Genomic DNA, 22,615 nt, shown 5'->3' with positions numbered 1-22,615 from the left:
AAGGTTTCACTGAATGATAATTTTGACACCCGAGTGTGAGGTAATTTTCAGCCTCATAATTTAAAAGCTTGAAATTTCGTGGGAACTTTGCATCTATCTTCACAAAGGCAGATGATTAAGGCCATATTAGCTCACAAGAAGGAAGTTACCTAAAGGACACTAACAGGGAAGATGTACTAAGATATTTAACATTGCTGAAAGGTAGTCGGAATAGGCTGCATCCTAAAGTGTTGGAAAAAACAAAGGTAGAAATAGCAGAGAGACCAATCTTTGAATCCTCCTTGGATTCAGGAGGCCACAGCACAAGACAAGGCAGCTGCTATTGTTACATGATATTCTGTTTTTATGAATATCAATAAACTGGGAAACTACAGATCAAACAGTCCCAACAGGGACGTTATTGGAAAGGTACGTCAGGAAAAAGACGATTTCTATTAGGTACATTTAAGTCGTCATTGGATAAGCATATGGACGTACATGGAATAGTGTAGGTTAGATGGGTTTGAGATCAGTATGACAGGTCGGCACAACATCAAGGGCCGAAGGGCCTGTACTGTGCTGTAATGTTCTATGTTCTATTTGCAAAGGCATGGTTTAATCTGGGAGAGCCAGGATGTATTTGTTAAAAGCAAATCTTGTCTGATTTGCTTGTTCTTCGTTGAAGTAACAGAGATTGTTGATCAAGGTCAGTAGGAGATAGTCATACAGCATGGAAATAGACTGTTCAATCCAGCTTGTCTGTGTTGACTAGTTTTCCAAACTAAACTAACCCCACGCCTGCATTTGGACCATATTCCTGTAAACCTTTCCTATTCATGTACCTGTCCAAATGTCTTCTAAATGTTGTAACTGTCCTTGCACCTACCATGTCCTCTGTAATTTTGTTCCATGCACGCACCACCCTCGTTGGGAAAAGTTGCCCCTCAGATCTGTTTTAAATGTAATTTTTGAAAGTTTTGATAAAAGTGGCACAGAATGCTCATTAAGCGATGACAGCCTGTGGAATTTGGGGGAAAAGAACAGGCTGAAATGACTAAGTCTCTGAGAATGGAAAAATATTAATAAAAGCATTAAAGGGCAATTTGATTCATGCATTTAATGTTTTTTAAAAAAATAAATTTTGTTTAAAATATTATGTTGGAGGAATGCAGTAGTTATAAAATAGGAGCTATTATGCAATACAGTTTTGATATTTCTAATAATGAAAATTGAGCGATTTTTGTTCTTTTATAAAATCCTAAATCCAAAGACTCATTTGTAAATGAGGAATGAGAGCCACTTGCAGAACTAATGAACCAAAGACTGATGTATATATCATCTAAGAGTTTAGAATGAATGAGTGTGTTACACCTAAGCTGGAGTGTGACTGCCTTTGGTCTCAAATAGATGTGATAACACAAGATAACATTATTCCACTTAGTCTACACCAAAAAAGCAATGTCTTTTTAAACTTGAAAAGATGAAACTATTTAAATTTTCAATTATACTTTATGGAGGGACAAACAGGGATTCTTGTTCAACACTGGTTCTAAGCGTAAAGACTGTATCTTTTCTGTATTTATGATTGTGGACTGAAATGGGGAAAAGGACTCTTTTTTTAAAAACCAAGGCTTGTGAAATGGTTTGCTGCAGTACCAGCATTTATCAGTAAGTGCTGTTTACACCGTTTAATCAGTAGGGAGGTTTGCTTGCAGATGGTCGAGCACCAGCGCATGTATACAAAATGAAATTCAGCTAGCAACAGGTAGCTCAATTGTCTCTACAGGGACAACCAGTTGATGGCAAAGGTGGTTCTGCCTGCCAACATCCATGTGATTGGCTCCCAAGTAGCTGAACTTTAGGTATGAGCAATATAGTTAGAAATTTTCACAAGAGAAAGTGATGCCCTTTCCTCTGTAGTTAAAAAAAACACCAAAAGCCTGAAGAAAACCAGCTTATTTTTCCTCACCAGTTGCTATAAGCTATGATGCTTAATGAGTGGAAATTTACAATTTAAAGAAGTTGCTTTATGCCTCCTGCAAGGAAGTGAAACTATCTGAAGAGAGAGATCAATGAATAGCAAGTCCTGAGAAGTAAAAGGATCATCTCAGTGAATCTTGCAGTTCTGGTCACTCTGCTTTAGAAAGGATATTATTAAATTGAAATGGATGCAGAAAAGATTTACAAGAATGTTACTGGTACTGGAGAGTTTAAGTTATAGGGAGAGGCTGGACAGGCTGTGACGTGGTTGACTAGTAACCTTTATAGAGGTTTATAAAATCATGAGGGGCATAGATAAGGCGAATAGCAAAGGTCTTCAAACCAACACTTTGTTATTTGAATCATAAAGTAGTTTATTTCACCGAAAATGCTAGGCACCATGTGAAGAATTCCATAGGGAAAGGGAGTTTAAAAACTTGGTGCATAATTTTAAGGTGAAGAGAAAGATTTAAAAGGGACCTGAGGGACATCTCTCCTCCCAACCACATGCACATGCACACACGGTGGTTCATATGTGAATGGATTGCCAGAAGAAGTGGTAAAGTTACAGCGTTTAGAAGATACTTGGACTGGTACATAAATAGGAAGGGATTAGAGGGACATGGACCAAATGCAGGCAAGCAGGATTAGTTTAGTTTGGGAAAGCTGGTGGACGTGGACAGTTTGGACCAAAGGGCCTGTTTCTATGCCGTATGACTCTCTTGTACTGCAGTGATCTGTTTAACAATAAAAGGTACTCATAATGCATTGGAGCGGCCATGTTTGATTTAATCACTTTTTCATACCACTTAATTTTAGCATAGAAATGGGCTGTTCTATGCTGCAGGCTTCTGTTAATATCTATTTTCCTCCCCTAACTACTTAATTTCACACAATGAACGTGTACTTCTATGCCTTCCTTCCTCGTGTTTATCTTGCTTTGTCTTGCGTGCAAGTAGGCTATTCCCCTCCAATGCTGCATGAAGCAACCAGTTCCACTTGCTCACCCCCTGTCCAAGTACTGACGTTTCTTCTAACTTCACCGTTAGATTGATATATATTCTTGTTGTCACTTGATAGTAATCAAATCAGGCAACTATTCTGGCAACCACACAAGTGAGTAGTATGGTGAATAAGTACCAATGTGACGCCATACACATGACCATACGTTCCAAAGACTGGCCGCTCGTTATCAAACAGCACAGGGCTTAAAGTTTTGGCAAAGATCTGTAGCTTGGGTTGTGGATGAGATGACTTGCTCCCCACACAGGTTTGTTTTTGTCATTTCATCACCATGCTAGGTGACCTCATCTGTGGACCCTCCGTTGAAGCGATGTTATTCTACTCTGCTTGGAATTTATATTGTCCGGTCTATTATGGTGAGTACTGTCACTTCTGGTTTTGATCTGTATGGGTTTGTATATGGGGACCAATTCTATGTGGTTGCCTTATGGGTGGAGAACCATGTCTCTAGAAATTCCTTTGCATGTCTGTTTGGCTTGGGCTATTATGGTTACCTTGTCCCAGTTTAACTGGCCTTCATTGTTTGAGTGTACAATTATTAAGGAGTGTTCATTGTGCCGTTTTGCTGCTAGTTGATATTCATGTATTCTGATGGCTAGTTTCCTTCCTGTCTGCCCAATGTAACGTTTATGGCAGTCGTTGCATGGCATTTTGTAAACCATGATGGGATAGTGTAGGGGGAGGGGCTTAGATTAGTTCACATATCGGCGCAACGTTGAGGGCCGAAGGGCCTGTTCTGCGCTGTATTATTCTATGTTCTGTGTTGGTTCTGCATGTTGTGGAAATGGGATCTTTAATCCTTGTAAGTATTTGTTGTGGAATGGCTGTGGGCAAAATGGGCCACCATGATTCCTCATGGTCTTGGGAGTCTTTTTGTCAGTTATGATATGTTCCTGATGTAGGGAAGTCTGGTAAATTATTAGGGTGTAGCGTGTCCCCCTGATGTCTGTTATGTGGGCATCTGTGGATGAAGTTGTGGGGATATCCGTTTAAGGTAAGGATCTTGTGTAAGTGGTGTTTTTGTTCCACCGTAATTCTGGAGTGTTGCAGTGTGTCCTGCCCTGTTTAAATAGTGTCCTAATGCAGCTGTGTTTGTGGACATTGGGGTGGTTGCTATGGAAGTTGCTTTTTGTTAAGCACATGGCTTTGGCTGTTAAGTACTGACCGTACTTAACCACCCTATGCTTGCAAAATACAGAATGTAATGTTCAGCATTAGATGTGATTCGGTGTTTAAACTGCACATGCTAAACCATCCCATTTATGCCAGGAATTATGCTAGCATCCAATGTAAGATTATCAGTTGGGCTTGCAGTGTGGCTCACTTATGCCTGGTAGAAACTGCATGTATACATGCAGGACCCTGTCGTTTGCGCTCAGAACTTGTCTGTGCAATGTGCCGTTTCAACTAAACAAAACTTTGGGGACAGATATTCTCCAATGCAATACATTGACCGATCAGAATCAACTTTCCTGGTTTGAATTTAAACGAAAGCTTAAAGGTTAACTAGCAGTGGTGTAATGGTATTGTCATTGGACCGACGATCTAGACACCCCAATAAAATTCTGGGGCCTGGATTCCTATTCAACCATCACTGGTAGAATTTGAATTCACTAAGAGTTTGGAATTTATTGATGGCCATGAAACCATTGTTAGATGCTGCAAAAGTCAATCTGCTTCTCTAATGTCCATTAGGGAAGGAAACTGCTCTCCTTACCTAGTCTAACTTAGAAATGACAACTGGCAATGTGGTGGACTCTTAACTAATCTCTGAAATGGCCTAGCAAGCTACTCAATTGTGATAAAGAAAAAATGGAATGAAACCAGGCATTAAGCAAGGCACAAACACAGCGCTATTGACCCTATAATACTTGCTTACTCGTATCTGGGAGTAATTCCAAAAATGGGAGAGCATGTCCTCGACACTACCACCAGTATTCCTGGATGTGACCAGCCCCACCAGCATCAGATCAAACATGGGTAACATTCTGCTGATTACCATGCAATGCAATCCCCACCACCTCCAGTTCTCCTCCATGATGAACACCATTTGGAGGAAGTGAGGGTGACAAAGGTTTAGTACATATTCTTGGTAGGGAAATTCACTATCTGCCATCGAGTGACTTGGCAGCGCCACTCCTAACCAAGCTGGTTGAGCCCTAAAGGACTTAGCCACTAGACTGGGCCTGTGGCAGATGGTGAGGGAACCACAAGGGAAAAATATACTTGACTTCATCCTCAGTAATGTGTCAACCACACATACATGTGCCCAAAACCATATAGGTAAGAGTGACCATCGCACAGTCCTTGCAAAGATGAAGTCCGTCTTCACATTGACGATTCACTCCATGTTTTTTGCCACAATGTTAAATTGTTAGACTTTGGACAGGTCTGTCTATAGACTGGGCAATCCATGAGTACTGTGGCTCATCAGAAACCAAATTGTAATCCAACACCTCCTAGCCCACTAATTTCGTTGCTTTCACAATACTGTTGGGCCACAGGTTCAATCCTGGCTCAGTGAAGAGTGATTGGTGGCAGAGGGAGTGTTACAGGCAGCACTAGGTATGCATATAATTGAGGTGTCAACCTGATGAAGCTACAAAATAGGTCAACCTGTGTGCCAAACAGTGTAAGCAGGAAAGGATAGCCAGAAATGAGCAATTCCACAATCAGGCCCACAGTCTTGCCATATCTGACTGTAAATGATGGTGGACAATTAAACAGATCACTGGAAGAGGATCCTCCACAAACATTTCAATCCTTAATTACAGAGGAGCTCAGCACAGCAGTGAAAAAGACAAGACTAAAGCATTTGCAACAGTCTTCAGCAAGAAGTGCCAAGTGGATTATCCATCACATCCTCCTACAGAGGTCCCTAACATCATAGATGTCAGTCCTCAGCCAATTTTATTCACTCCATTTGGTATCAAGAAGCTGTTGGAGGCACTGGATACTGCAAAGGCTGTGGACCCTGATAGCATTTCGACAAACGTCTAGGAACTTGTTGCAGACTAAGCTGAGCTTAGTACAGTTACAACACTGACATCTACCCAATAATGTGAAACTTACCCAGGTGTGCCCTGTGCACGAAGACACCATAAATCCAACCCAGACAGTTATCACCCAACAACGTACTGTCGATTATCAGTAATGTGATAGAAGACGTCTTCAGTGGTGCTATCAAACAGCACAAGCTCAACAATAACCTGCTCACTAACGGCCAATTTGGGTTCTGTCACTGTACTGCAGTCTTAATTCAAGAGCTGATGTGAGAGCAACCAATTGTGACATCAAGGCCACATTAGTCTGAAGGATGTCTGTGAAGTTGATGGGAAATCTAGGGGAAAACTCTGCTGGTTGGAAGCATGCCTGGCACAAAGGAAGACAGCTGTGGTTGGTTGAGGCCAGTCATCTCAGCCTCAGGAAACCCCTGCAGGAGTTTCTCAGGGTAGTGTCCTTGGCCCCAATCATCATCACACCACACGTGCCATTTCCGCTTGGGGACCCTACAGCCCTCTGGACTCAATATTGAGTTCAATAATTTTAGGGCCTAAACTTCCCCCATGTCCCAGCTCCCCACCCTACACACCAGGCCTTGTTACCTGCCACTCCACACCCCCTGTTGTTAGTCATTAACAGTCCCCATTAACAACTACTCATCCTCCCAGCCTGATCGTTAGCAACTCCTTTGTCTGTCCAACTGTCTTTCTCTCTCTTTGGGCTCGATCCTATCGTTTACTCCGTACCACACCCACCTCCCAATTTTCTGCATTAAAAACTGACGTTTCCCAGCCGCCATCAGTTCTGAGGAAGGGTCACCGGACACGAAACATTAACTCTGTTTTCTGCTCCACAGATGCTGCCAGACCTGCTGAGCTTTTCCAGCAACTTTGTTCTTGTGCCATTTAATCTCTCTCTCTGATGAGAGAGAATCCAACTGTCATTCCTTGATATTCAGTGGCATCGCCATCATTGAATCCGCACTGTCAACATCCTGAGGGTTACCATTGAACTAGACTATCCGTGTAAGCACTGTGGCTACAACAGTGGGTCAGATACCAGCAGTGTTGCAGCAAGTAACTCCACTCCTGACTCCCCAAACCATATCTCTATCTGTAAAGCACAGATCGAGTGTGATGAAATACTGCCCATTTGCCTGCCGCTCCACCAACATACAGAACAAAGCAACCTGCTTGATTGATACTATGTCCACAAATGCTCACCCCCTATCCCACCAAATCATAAAAATGCCATCTACCAGATGTACTGAGAAGCTTACTAAGTCTCTTCAGACAGCACCTTCCAAATCCATTCTTACTGTTATTTCGAAGAACAAGGCAAACAGGTATTTGGGGCTACCACAACCTGTAAATTCCCCTTCAAACCATTCACCATCCAGAAGTGGACTTGTATCACTGTTCCTTAAGCATTGCTGGGCCAAATCCCTGAAATTCCTTCCCCAATAGCATTCTGGATCTATTGTGCAGCAAATGAACTGCAGTTGTCAAAGAAGACAGCTTATTTACCACCTTAAGGGCAACCAAAAATGGCCAATAAATGCTGACTCAGCCAGTGATGTCCATATCTCATAATAATAAAATGTGAGGCTGGATGAACACAGCAGGCCCAGCAGCATCTCAGGAGCACAAAAGCTGACGTTTCGGGCCTAGACCCTTCGCATGATTGCATTAAGAACAACTGACTGTGATGCATTCTTAATAACTGTGTCTCCACCAATCAGAGTCCACTTGCCAATTAATTAGCATCCTTTTCTCTCTCAGTATAGTTTTGATCCTGTTGAGATTTAGTATTCTTATCATTTTGTCCTGATGAGTGCAAGACAGAAAAGTTCAACAGTGTGTCCCTTTGTTTCAGCAATACTTTTGTAATGGGGGCCTATTAGCTAGGTGACTGGTTTCCAAAGCAATGTAACACTAACAGTGCAGGTTCAATTCCCATACTGGCTGAGGTTACCATGAAGGTCCCAGCTTCTCAACTTTGCCCTTTTGTCTGAGGCATGATGACCCACTGAATAAAACCACCAGCAGTCATCTTTCTCTGATTAGAGAGTAGCCCTTTGATCCCCTGGGACTAGAGCAACTTTAGCTTTACCTTTTTATATCTGTTGCCTGAGTTCTAATTGTCTAGGAAGTGAAAATGTCTTATCTACAACTGTCTTCTTGAATTATTCCATAATTTTAAGCACTTCAGGTCATTTCCCGACCTAGAAAAAGTTAGTATAGTGTTTTCATTGTTCCATCATAGGTATGCTCTCTCGATTCCAGTATTTTTGTAAACCTAACTATGTACTTGCTTCAGTCCCTCCATATCTTTCTCAGAATACAGACTCCTTTTATAATTTTATATGGCGAATAACAAAGCAGTCTATTTGTATATTTTTACATATGGCTTGACCAATTGTATCCTAATAGCATTTTCTATGTAAAGGAAAATTAGTGTTTGGTATTCCAATCTATGAAGACCCACTTGTGCTGTATCATCAGGTGCCTTGCAGCATATTGAGAAAACATCAGGTTTTCTGATCCTGCATGCTGATTTCTGGCTTCCAATACAACTAAAAACGGACTGCACTTCAGAAGTCCAAGCAGCATCTCAGGAGCACAAAAGCTGACGGCTGGCCCGAAACGTCAGCTTTTGTACTCCTGGGATGCTGCTTGGCCTGCTGTGTTCATCCAGCCTCACATTTTATTATCTTGGATTCTCCAGCATCTGCAGTTCCCATTATCTCTCTGCACTTCAGAAGTACTCGGTTGCTGACAGGTTTTCGTGAAGTCCAGAATGAAAGACTCCATATGTGTGTAAATCACTCCTTGAAAAGGTTGTGTCAGCTCTGGGTGCTGTCTAAGTTTTGATTTTTATTGGATCATTGAACATAGGAAGATGTTAATCAGGAATAACATAAATATTTTAGTGACATAAGAGTCAAATACACGATCAAAAACAAAGTTGCTGGAAAAGCTCAGTGATAATGGGAACTGCAGATGCTGGAGAATCCAAGATAACAAAGAAGGGTCTAGGCCCGAAACCTCAGCTTTTGTGGTCCTGAGATGCTGCTTGTCCTGCTGTGTTCATCCAGCTTTGTTATGCTGGAAAAGCTCAGCAGGTCTGGCAGCATCTGTGTAGGAAAAAGAGTTGACGTTTTGGGTCCAGTGATCCTTTCACAGAACTGCTGACATCAGTTCTGAGGAAGGATCACCAGACGCAAAACATTAATTCTGTTTTTTTCAACCTTCACAGATGCTGCCAGACCTGCTGAGCTTTTCCAGCAACTTTGTTTTTGTTCCTGATTTACAGCATCCACAGTTCTTTCAGATTTTGAGTCAAATACATCACTGCAATGGTTCATGCACGGTTGAAATATTTGACAAAATTTGGCATATCCTATTTTGTAATATTGAATGTGCCATGGTTTACACTACTTTACAGACACCAGTGTATATGTAATCTTAGTTTGATACTGTATCTTAAGCAGTGTTGTAAACAACTGTTGGGTTTATTTTTAACTAAGTGAGTCACTACTTGTCATGTGAGCCTGTTGATAGAATTTCTTTTAGGTACTCTAAACCGAACTGACAAATCGTTGGCAACATTGAACACTGACTCAAGCTGTGCCTTTTGGATAAGCCAAGTGGAGAGTTGTAAATTAGACTGTAATGGCACCTATCTGAAGTTTTATTATCATGGATTGCCTTCTGCTGTGCAATTTCCTTCAGCGTTTCACAACATTAGAACTTAGGATCGTGTTGAAGATTTGTATGCCAGTGTTCACGAGCAGAGACATTTGACAATGCTTCACAGCATTGAAGTACAGTGCAGTAAATGTTATAATATCGGAAATGTCAAACACTTTGCATGCGTCAAGCAATGGTGAATCTGATTTAATGACATTGTGTTAAGAAATAACAATTGGCCAGGACACTGGAATAACGCTCCTACCCTCCTTTTGATGAGTACAATGTTTTTTTTTATGTTTACCTGAAAAAGTAGACGTCTTTTATGTGCAACATTAAACTATGATGTGGAGGCGCCAGTGTTGGACTGGGGTGGACAGTGTCAGAAATCCAAAGTCTCACGACACCAGGTTATAATCCAACAGGTTTACTTGAAATCATGAGGTATCAGAGCAGCACACTTAAAAGATGGCATTCCATCAGTACTGCACTGGATGTCAGGCTAGAGGAGAAGTTGATTGCAATGTCACAGCTGATACTTAAACTCTGGCCAAGTTTTCTTTTTCAAGGGTAGTTTGTTTCAGGTACTGATTTTTTTAAAAAAAATGCCTTTCTAGTACAAGGAGTCCCAAAGCAATTTGAGTAAAATTCAACAGGAATGCTGTAGCTTAATAGTGCATTAGCTGCCACTCGTGTTCCTGCCCAATTTCTTTTTTCCTTAAAGTGAAATATAAATCTAGCTTCACACTTTGTTAGCTATAAATTCTTGGGAGCATCTGTAGGAAATTGTACAGATGAAAGGGCGTTTCTGATACTTTGACTGTGTCAGGGCCACAAACCTGATTGGAGATTCTGATGAAGCGTCATTGGACTCAAAGCAGTAACTCTGCTTTCTCTCTACAGATACTGCCAGACCTGCTGAGTTTTCACAGCCATTTCTGTTTCTGATTTCTAGCACCTGCAGTTGTTTGGTTTTTTGATATTGGAAATATTTCTCATGATTTGTCATGATATTTGTATGATAACATATCATGCAATATTTGTCATGACGACATGTGCCAGCAATTTCTTGTCCCACCCAAGAACTTCACTGTACTGGTTGTGAACCTTCAGAGATTCGGACACTATAAACAGCACTTCCCCCCTCTTCAATAGCCTCAGGACCTATCCATGTAATTAAGACTCCCTTTCTATCTATAGTTAGTGATGTTTGCCAATGTAAGCTCATTCCCCTGTCAAATCCGGATAAGCAATGCATTCATAATGAAGTGTGCGTGGAGAATGCAGGTAAATATTTAAGTCAGAACTGGGAAGAATTAACAGCAGTGCTGTGGAGGGGTTGGGAGGAAATAGTAAAGGAATGGTCTGGAAGGTCAGACAGATTACATGACTTAAGAGATGGAAATGGTAATTGGGAAAGTAAAGAATCAAAATGAGCATCTGTAGGAGGAGGGAATGAGAATGACAAAATCATCATTAGATGACATGACGCACGTGTAGGAAGAAGGGGTGGGGCAGCAATTATGATTTGTAATTGTTCAATTCAGTGTTGAGTCTGGAAGGTTGTATGTGCTCTAAGAGAAGATGCTGTTCCTCAAGTTTGTCTTGAGATTTGTTGGAACAATGTAGGAGGCCAAAGGCGCAGGAGTGAAGTGGTAAATTAAAATGCCAGGTAACTGGAATCTCATGATCAAATCAGTAGCCTGCAGAGTGCTGTTCTCGGTTTGGTCATCTCAACGTATAGCAGATCACATTATGGGCAGTAAATATTGCACACGAACATGAAAGAGCAACATGTTAACTGCTGTTTTATTAGGAAAGAGATTTTTGCGCTCTAGTAGGTGGAAATAGAGGAGTTTAAATGGGCAGGTGTTTCATCGATTTTGTTTTGATCACATTGGAGTAGCCCGAGATATGCTTGTGAGCTGTTTCTTCACCTGTCCCTGGAAGTGGAAGGCAATGGCAAACCACTGCTGACAAAGTTCCCTTTGGGAAAATAGCTCAGGGTGATGCATCAGCAGACATCAAATCAACAACCTGCCTTTGGGCAGAGTACACTTGACATGATATGAATCAGTATTTATATACAAATGTTAGCACCAATTTACAAGTTCCAATTTCATCACTTCCAAGCCTCAGTAATGATGTGTTTCACATTGTTGGGAGTTGCAGCAGTGCTATTTTAGTTTTGTGACAAAAACTTTTTTTCTTTATTTGTTTACATACCATTGATCTTCAAGCTGGAAGGCAGCAGTTTGGTTATTTTTGTCCTTTTCACATTCCACTGGCAGTTGAGGTCTGGTATTAATCTCAGAAGCAACTGTCACCTACCAGCTGCAAATGTGGTGCAGGAAATCTAACAGTATGTTCACTTGTGTAATGCACTATGGCCTCCTCCTATTTAATAGTTCTCAATTCAAATTGGCCTTTAATTCAATTTATGCTGGTGTGCAAACATCCCTCCTATTTATCGAAAATTCATAAGCTATTGAATATGGGTGAATGGGTTTAATTGCAACCTCCTTAAAACATCTCCTGAAAAATTGTGATAAAACAGAAGGTTCTGCAAAACAGGAAAGTACAAAGGCTGGTGCAAACAACCTTTATTTTCCTAAACTTATGACATCAATTTTAAAATGTGAATAATGCATCGTAACACAAAAATAATCTTGAGATTTCATGTTGCAAAAAATACAGTTTTTGTTGGTGGCTATTAACATTTGTCAAGCAATGGCACGGTGCCTCGGTGGTTAACACTGCTCCCGATCAGTGCCAGAGAGTCTGGTTTGATTTCATCCATGGGCAACAGCCTGTGAGGAGTTTGCACATTCTCACAGACCCCATGTCTGTGTGGGTTTCCGCCGGGTGCCCCAGTTTACTCCCACAGTCCAAAGATGTGCAAGGTAGGTGGATTGGCCATGCTAAATTGCCCATTGTGTCCAGGGATGTGCAGTCTAGGTGGATTAGTCATGGGAAATGCAGCATTACAGGGATAGGGTAGTGATATGGGTCTGGGTGGGAAGCTGTTTTAAAGGCCAGTGTGGGCTCAGTGGGCCAAAGGGCCTGCTTCCACAATATAGTGATACTATGCTATTCTGTTGTCCGCCCAGTGTACACAATTATTTTCAAAAATTTAGAAATCTAAAGTTCAGAGATGCTGCACTTATTTTGTGGCTGACTTTTGAATCTGTAATTCATTCGTATCTCACCAGCATGCGCTCAAACTGTTTTACTGAGAATGCCCAATTTTTGTATAAAAGTTAGTATTTGAAAGGGTTAACTGATATCACAAGATAAACGCTACCAGAATGTAGAGGATTGTTCCTAGCTGGAACTAACCTGTGTGTACTTACAAAAGTTTCCAGCTGTTCTATATACCATCTTTATTTGCTAATTGTACATACTGTTTAGCATAACCTGAGGTCTTACAAAGGACTCTAATGAAAATCCATAGTTATATAGCTGTTACTTACTGTGTATAGATCTGTTTGATTTTACAGAACTGAGCCTCACTTTTACTGAAGATTTTGTGTGGGCATCTTTCCCCATTTGGTATTAGTAACTTAGGCTAAAATGTATAAAAATGTTAGATGACAGTGAATAAAAACTGAAAGAACTGCACATGCTGTAAGTCAGGATCAAAAACTGAAGTTGCTGGAAAAGCTCAGCAGGTTTGGCCACATCGGTGAAGAAAAAAACAGTTAATGTTTCAGATCTGGTGACCCTTCCCCTCTGTTCTGCGGAAGTGTCACCAGACCCAAAACGTTAACTTGATTTTTTTTTCTTCACAAAGATACTGTCAGACCTGCTGAGCTTTTCCAGCAACTTCAGTTTTTGATCCTGTTAGATGGCAGTGAGTCTATCCAAATGATTTTGGATGGCTCCAGTGGGCAAGACCACAACAGATAGCATGCTAGCAGACTGAGGAACAGTTTTAAGTGTTTCTTTCTATGTATGAACAAAGTGTGAGGTTCGCCATTCAAACTCTTAACTGTTGTGTTTCATGCTTTTCAGAAAATTACACATAGCAAATATTATTTCAGCAACTATCACTGCATAGTTGCTCATAAACAAGATCTTTCACTTAGCCAATTACAAAATCCTTCTGCTCACAATCATGAGAATTAACCACAGAGCCATGATTTAAGTTGCCTGTTTAACAATACGTTGTTGAACACTTCAATTGCCATTAAATCTGTGTCATTTGTAGTGCCATTGGATTTTTTAAATCAAGATTTTTGGCAGCTAGCAGTACTCGAGTCAGAAGGCTATCAGTTGAAATCTGAGACTGGAGACTGATACATAGAAGATAAGCTGTCACAGCATGCTGAGAGAGTGCTGCTGAATTAGATGATATGTTAAATTGAAACTCTAAATGGCAGCTGAACTATATCCAGCAAAACTGGTAACAGTCAATTGCGTTTTTTTAAAAAAAAAGCATCAGCCTTTTCTGAATTGTGTGGCATCCTTGCCTTGTGCACTTAGGTTGTCGGAACCGAAAGGGCTATGATATTCTTTCCAGTGCTGAAACAGAATAGATGTTGAATCTGTAATCTGATTGATACAATAGAAACTCCACTGATCATTATAAATGGAGGCTACCACTCCAAGACATTGTAGTGACTTGTTTAACAAGACAAGATTAATCATCATCAGAGAATAGTCACTGTAAGTTATTTAGAGAAATGTAAATCATTTAACTTGCCATACCATTGATATGTTGTATATATGTTGTCACAGGTCACTTTATCTGTACTAATTGTTATGTTTTTCCTTCCTCCCCCTGCAGTACTGCAATTAAAGCTGCAGCAGAGGAGGACACGAGAGCAGCTGGTGGACCAGGGAATTATGCCACGTAAGAATTTTTTTGTAAATTTATGAACTACAAATTTTGCACCCTTTAACTAAGAAGATATAAAGATGAATGTCCCTTTTAAGAAAATAAGATTTTGAAACCAACTTTCAGGCACCCTTCTATTAAAGTAATAAAATGTTCCCAGAATTTAACCTGATTTGTAATTTGTTATAATGTTTATTCCCAAAGGTGTCATTACAATTTGGATAATACTGGGATATCAGTTTTAATTCAGAAATATTTTTCAAACTCGTGACAAATTTCTGTATTTCATGTTTCCTTATTGCTTGTACAGCTGATGAATGTGTACATACAAAACTATGCAAGTCAATTGTCATTGATTATTTTGAAATGTTGAAAGCTGAAAATAGTGAGTGATTGTATGGTGCTATTCAGAAACTGTTGAACTAGTATTAGTAAGCGTGTTATTTCATACATAATTTTTTTCAATACACATTCCAAATGATTAATCTTCTGTCTATACCATTATTATCTAATTGCTAATTTGTGATCAGAAAATATACAACCTCAGTTAGTTCGGCACCTCAGAACATGGAACCCAGTTGCTGCAATCGGCTAACCGTGAAAAAACTGTGGATGCTGCAAGTCAGAGACAAAAACAAATTTCTGGAAAAGCTCGACTCAACCTAAAGCATTAACTCTGATTTCTCTCCACAGATGCTACCCTACCTGCTGAGCTTTACCAGAAATTTCTTTTTTTTTGTTGCTGCAGTGGACCATTTGGCCCTTCAAGCTCTTTCTCCATGTCCTTTGACTCCCTTGTCTGTCAAAATTGATCCAACTCAGCCTTTAATATAATTGAAGACCCAGACTTCACTGGAGAAAAGAATTCCAAACTCTAACGCCCCAAAGAGAAAAGAATTCTCTTTGTCTTAGAGTGAAGACCTGTTATTCTTAAACGATGCCCCTTGTTTTAGTTTCTCATATGAGGGAAGTTCATCTTTGCCTTCACCATATACAGCCTTCTCAATCCTGTATGTTTCCTCAGATGTGATGTAAATCCGTACAGGTGAAACTTTGAATATATGTTGTATATAAAGGGGTTGGTCATGCAAACGAACAGAATTTTGAAGCATTTCGGGTAAATTTTTGATTCCATTCACATCTCCTGAGGTCAAAATTTAAATGCCACTTCCAGCAGAAACTGTAGGTCAAGTCAGGTAAAGGATTAGGGTTCAGTCAAATCAAAATTGTACCGACAAGTTGCTCTACTCCTTGAGTGGTTTAATGTAAATGGAGATAGTTCAGTGACATCAACAAGGCTCCTAGTCAAAATGCAAATACAACAGTGACCGTGTTAGTATCAGTATGGCGGAGTCTCACGTTATCCACAATTTTCCTCTTTTTGAACCAGGAGAAACTAGAGTTGTTGCCAAGCACTTTACAGGAAGAAATTCACAGCCATTCCGTGGTTGCTTATTGCAAGGGAGTTTTCAACTTGCCCAATTTGTATTACGAGTAAATTCCCATTTCTCCCCAAATCCATCTGATTGCTTTCAAACCCTTGTTTCCACTGACTGCAGGCGATCAGTTCTACACTTTGTTGATTGTGCCTCCTGTGAGAGAGATTCTTGCTCTCACTTGTCAACTTTTGTGAGTTTAGCTGGCTGTTGCACAGAAGCTGTATTTATGCTAAGTCCTGGCATTAAGGTTAGTTGGCCCTCCATAGCTGACATGTCTGGCAGTGCTGCCCACTGTTGGACTCATACATACCTTCCCCCTCCACATCAGAAAAAGCAAAGTCTTAACAACACTACATCACCCCCCCCACCCTGTCTATGATTTTTATTTACTTTTATGTTAATGTTTAAATTTCACAGATTTCCTTCTCTTTCCACGCACTCCACCCCAATCCAAACCAAGATTGCCAGGAACCAAATTATTGTAGCATTCTCTTTGGCTGTTGACACGTGCAGCTCATATTGCAGTTTCCACTGTTCTTAAGACCTTTGCAAAATTGTGACTGCATGACTTTAAGAACATCAGAAATCCAAAGTCAGAGAAGGCTGCTTGGCCCACTAGTCCGCTCCAATAGCCCGTGTAAATTATTCCACTACAGGTTTCCATCTCATACCACAACTTCTGTTTTCAACTTATAAAGTGCGAAGCAACCATTCATAAGATTTAAGATAAAAGTGCAAAGCCATAATCCAGTAAAGAAGAGATCTGTCATCTGTTCTGTGTGCCCCATTCCTCCATCTCTACCCAACCGTAACTTGTGCATTTTATGTTCCTTTGCTACTTTTGCTTGAATTTTCTTTGCGTGAAATCATGTTTAATCTCAATGCCTTGTGGTACAGCAAACCTTTTTATTAACCAATACCAATGGGGCCAAGAGTGTACTAGTTGATCAAATATTGCAGTTGATCAAGAGTTTCGCTTAATGTAAAAACAAATGCTAAGTAATAGAGGAGAAATCCGGGGGTGTACACATCACTGTTATACCTTATCTACAGCATAAATCGCTTAAATAAAACTTAACAGCAGAGATCTTTCTCACTTGCACTGTCAACTAATTACTCAAACATCTGAGATCATTGATAAGTAAACTTCCAGTAATTGAAGTTTTTAATTTTTGCTGGTTCATAAAGTGCCAGTTAACAAAGTTTGCTGTAATTGCATGGGATATAAGGCAGAGAAACAGACCATTTGGTTCTATAGCTCCAAGTGAAGCCTCACCCATCATTGCACCTTTAAATCCATCATCATAATCCTCTGTCTCTGGCCTGTTTGTCTAGCTTCCACTTGAATACATGTATACTGTTCACATCAGTCACTCCCTGTGGTATTGAGGGCCACATCCTCAATCACTGAGGACCTGAACACCCAGATCCATACAAATGTCAATACTCCTAAGGGTTCTGCCATTCGCTGTGTGATTTCCACCTGTACTTGATCTTCCAAAATATATCTCATTTGTCCGAACTAAACTCCATATGCTATTTCTTTGCCCAAGCCTCCAAGTGACGTATATCCTGCTGTATCATCTGAAAATGCTCCTTACTAACTGCAAATCCACCAATCTTTGTATTGTCTGCAAACTTACTAATTAGACCAGATACGTTTTCCTCCAAATCATTTATTTAGATCATGAACAGCAGAGGCCCCAGCACTGATCCCTGTGGAACACCACTAGTCACAGCCCTCCATTCTGAAAAGCATCCTTCCACCAATACCCTCTGTTTCCTATAACTAAACTGGTTCTCTATCAATCTTGCCAGCTCACCCTTGAAATCATGTCACTTCACTTTTTTGTACCAGTCTGCCATAAGGGACCTTGTCAAAGGCTTTACTGAAGTCCATATAGACAACAGCAGCCACTTTTCCCTCATCAGTCACCTTTGTCACCTCAAAAAAACTCAATCAAGTTAGTGAGGCACAACGTCCCCCACACAAACCATGTGTATCGTTAATAAGTCCGTTTGCTTCTAAATGCCTATGTATTTTCTCCCTGAGAATCTTTTCCAATAATTTCCCTACCTCCAATGTGAGACTCCCCTGCCTGTAATTACCAAGATTATCCCTGCCACCCTGCTTAAATAGTGGGACAACATTAAGTATTCTCCAGTTCCCTGGGACTTCACCTGTGGCCAAAGAGGACATAAAAATGTCTCAGTGCTCCAGTGATTTGTTCACTTACCTCCCTGAGTATTCTGGGATAGATCCCATCAAGATGCAGGGACCTAAGTAGGTTAATACTTTTTAAGACACACAGCACCTCTTCCTTTTTGATAGCAACTTGGCTTAGAAACTTGACAATCCCTTCCCTAAGATCACTCTCCACCAATTCCTTCTCTTTGAGTTCAGACACACAGTATTCATTTAGAACCTCAGCTATCTCTTCTGGATCCCCACACAGATTTCCTCCTTTGTCCTTGAGTGGGCCAACCTTTTCCCTGGCTACGCTGTTGCTTTTTATGCATGTATGAAAGGCATAGGGATTCTTTGTAATCCTGTGTGCTAATGACTTTTTGTGACCCCTTTTTAGCCCATCTAATTCATTGTTTAGGCTCTTTCCTACTTGCCTTACATACTTTAAGGGCATCATCACTTCCCATCTTCCTAGACCTTGTGTACGCTCTTCCATTTTTCTCTCTGAAGGTCATAACCTCTCTGGTCATCCAAGGTTTAACGTAACTTGCTGTACCTATCTTTCGTTCTCGTAGGAACATGCCTCTCCCGAAATCTTATCAGCTGCTGTTTGAAATGCTCCCACATGCCTGATGTAGATTTATCCTCAAACAGCAGCCTCCAATTAAAATTCTCCAGTTCCTGCCTAATATTGTAGTTTGCGTTCTCCCAATTTAACATCTTCACCTGAGGACCGTTGTTATCCCTATCTATGAGTATCTTAAAACCAATCCCAAAAATGCTCCTCCCACTAAAACTTGCCTCACCTGGCCAAGCTCATTTCCCAAAACCAGGTCCAGTATAATCCCTTCCCTGGTTAAACTGTTTACATATTGTGTCAAGAATGCCTCCTTAATTGTCCTTACAAATTCTGCCCCATCCAAGGCCCCAGCACAAAGTGAGTCCCAGTCAATATAAGAGAAGTTAAAATCACCACCATAACAACCCCGATTTTTGTTTTTACATCTTTCCAAAATCTGACTACGTATTCTCTCCTGTATCTCCTGGTTGTTGGGAGGCCTGTAGTGTCCCCCCGAGCACTGTGACTTCACCTTTCCTACTCCTGAGTTCTACCCATATTGCCTCGCTGCTCAAACCCTTTGTATCTTCTCTCAGTACAGCTGTGAGATACTCCTTTACCAGTAATGCAACTCTCCCACCCCTTCTTACCTCTTTCTACTACACCTGATACATCTAAAACCTGGGTCAATCCTGTCCCTCTTTCAGCCAAGCCTCTGTAATTGCAATAATGTCATAGTTCCAAGTACGAACCAAAGTTAGAAGTTCATCTGCCCCTTGCTTTTATATTTCTGTCATTGAAACTTATGCATTTCAGACCAAGCACCTAAGTGCCAGTTTCCTGCTTTATCCCTATAGCCAAATAATCATCCAATTAAACTTTAAATGCCTCAATTGAACCTACATCCACTGCACCACTTATTTTAATGCTGTGAATTAATGGAATACTTTCTATATTTTGGTATCCAGTGTCAAGCTTTCGTGCTCCTCTGATGCTGCTTGACCTGTTGTGTTCATCCAGCTCTACACCTTGTTATCTCAGAATGTCCAGCATCTGCAGTTCCTACTATCTCTCAAAATTCAATATTACCAGTCCACTGCCTACTAATGCTGTGTCACAAATTATGCATTTTAACCCCAATCTCAAATGTATCTTTAGCACACCGTGGCCCAAGAGTTACTTCTATACCTTTATGAGCTGACTTTTAACAGCCTTGGTAGATAGGAGCTTAAAATACAATTCACCATAATATTTAAAATACCACATGCTATGTTGTTTGTAAAGAAAAGCAAATACAGAATCTGGAAGTAGAATATGATATTCTTTTGACTTTTTTGATTATAGCTACTTGTAAAAGCAACCCAGATTGTGGTAGACTGAGATTCTCGCACATTGTTCGCTTTGTGCCAGTTTTTCTGGATACCAGCAGAAATATTTGCTGCCATAACAAGGCTTGGCACACCATTTTGGCCAGCAAATATGCATGGTATTCATATCGTGTCAGTAATGTTTTTAGCAACCTCGGTAAGGTTGGTGAAGCCAGAAAACCTGAGTGAAGATCAGGTATTGTTTGCAGCTGGTTCAAAGAAATCAGACTGTTTTAAATTCAAGTGGTCACTGGCTACAAGCAATTAGTGATTGAAGGACAATATATTAGCTGCTTATATAGTCTCATACTCATAGAAACACACAACACTGAAGGAGGTCACTAAGCCCATCCTGTTTGATCTGAATTTTTGAAAGAAATCTCAAATTATTCTCACCCGCATGCTGTTTGCCCATAGTCTTGAACAATTTTCCATTTCAAACCTTGCGAATTAAGTCTCTCGATGCAAATTTTGTAGCTCTTAATATTAACTCCTGGAGATACAGCAGCTTTATGAAAACAGTTGAATGTGGTATATTTGTTAATCTTGTGCTTTGTTTTATAAATCCTTATTATAAACAAGTTTAAAAATCCCACAAACATTGAAAACTCTGCACATCCTCCTGTTTGTTCTCTGTAACAAAAACCTACATACTGTTCAGTTTTGCTATATATCTTCTACTTCAGCTGCAGCCTCCACTTGATGCACGCAGCCTCGAGGTCTGATTTATTTCCTGTCTGCTATGTGAGTTGAGAACCTGCAGATTCTCACTGAACCATTGACGATGTTGGTTTGTGGTTGCACAGCAGGGCTGCTTCATAACTCTCAGATGTATTTCCCAGTCCATGGCATTTTAAAATGAAAGCTTGCATATTTGCAGGATAGTGCATAAGTTATTTTTAAAGAAGTGTAGCAATTAAAATGTGAAGTAATATGCAGTCCTTCTTTAAGGGCACAATTTGTCCATTTCGGAAGATAGAAATTAGTGAGTAGTCTTAAACCATTGCAACACTGAACATCATCATTACCAGCATTTCTACATGCCTCAGATGGTTGATTTATGATGCAAGTAAATCTGAACATCCTCGCCCATTGCTGAGTTAGTAATGCAGTCAGAAGACAGGTTTTTCATTTAGCAATGCAGCTTTACTGATGCCAATACTGCAAAAGAATTGAAGGTTAAAACCAACAATATGACCAACAGGCAAAACAAATCCTGGTAGAACGGTTCTGGTGGTAAAGCTTAAGACTTTGTTGTAAATTAATTGTGTAGATCAGATTTTCAAAAGTTAGTAGATTCATTTAGCTTTTTAAGCAGCTTACCATCACTTGAATATCAGATTAGCTGTACCCGTGTATGCATATTTGATGCTCACAATATCACTTTGAATAACTATATTGAGATGAGCCAACAGTACAGCTCAGAAGCACCTGATCACGACATTCTAAACTAAGTATAAGGGTCAAATTTGTACCTGTCAAGTTATAACACCAAAAGTATTCAATTAATGTAGCAAAACCACTCAACTGGGGGGGAAAAAATGTCCTAACATGATTTTAGTTATGGCTGGCTTTTGTGGTGCAATGGCAGTGTCCCTACATCTTGGTCCCGCCTGCTGCAGAGATGTGTAATAACATCTCTGAACAGGTTGACTAGAAAATATCTCTAGGATGGTAATTTAAGTTTTCTTTTGCCAAGGCTATTAGCATTCAAATATGGTGGTATTGACAATATTGATTGGGTGGTGCAAAAGTGAGCACTTCTGTCCACGTACCTCCCTAGCTGCTAGTTTTCTATTAAGTTGTGGATTAGCAGCTGAAAGGCCTCTCACTCTGATCCTGATCCTGGAATCTGTCTGCTGCCTTTAACTATATGCTACAAAATTGCTCACGGTTTCACATTTTCGGTGCTTGTTTTAAATGGTTTCACACATCAACTCGTATGAGGTACCGTGTGGAAGTTGGTCAGTTTGGGAGAGCAGAAAGGTAGTGGTAAAATCGACTTTGGAAAACAGTGCAAAATGTGCCAGATCAGCGAGGCCATCTGTTGTTATTTCTCCTGATTTTTATTTTCATTCACCACAAAAAGCAGCCTGTTTTCAAAAATGTTCATTGCTTTTGTGCCCCCAAAGATCTTGCCTCTACCTTTAGCTTCCTCCATGGTATGTATACCCACATTTGCGAATTTCATTCTCCACTGTCAATGTATCGTTATGTCAAATTCCCTGTCCTGTCTATCCTGAATTGAACTCCTGGCCCCATGTCCCACTAAATCACAAAGCACTTCCACTTCATCAGCATCTGATTTAGCCCCAGCTCATCTGCTGCTAAAGCTCTCATCCATTCCTTTGCTCAGTCAGGCTGTTCCAATGTTCTTCTCTCTCTCGTCCTTCATTTTCATAAGCCTTCGCTCATTTTGGATTCTGCTGACTGTGTCCTAACCCCTCGCAAGGCCTACTTACCCATTCCTCCTCTACTTGTTAACTTACAATATGCAATCCAATTTTCTCATTCATGTGTTCAAATTTCTTAACTGCCACATCCT

General features: G+C 40.4%; 1 protein-coding gene across 5 annotated transcripts in view; it reads left to right on the top strand.

Annotated features, from left to right (window-relative positions):
- Positions 1-22,615, top strand: part of mrtfba (myocardin related transcription factor Ba) — a 242,721-nt gene that overhangs the window by 158,409 nt on the left and 61,697 nt on the right. For all 5 annotated transcript variants that reach the window (XM_048552229.2, XM_048552228.2, XM_059654175.1 and 2 more), the window contains one exon: positions 14,467-14,532. In XM_048552229.2, coding sequence (XP_048408186.2) covers positions 14,467-14,532 — 66 coding nt within the window. The remainder of the gene's footprint in view (positions 1-14,466; positions 14,533-22,615) is intronic.

This window comes from Stegostoma tigrinum, chromosome 23, assembly GCF_030684315.1.
Source record: "Stegostoma tigrinum isolate sSteTig4 chromosome 23, sSteTig4.hap1, whole genome shotgun sequence".
NCBI classification, from domain to species: Eukaryota; Metazoa; Chordata; class Chondrichthyes; order Orectolobiformes; family Stegostomatidae; genus Stegostoma; species Stegostoma tigrinum.
Note: the sequence above shows the minus strand (reverse complement) of the source record. Positions and strands in the feature narration are given on the sequence as shown.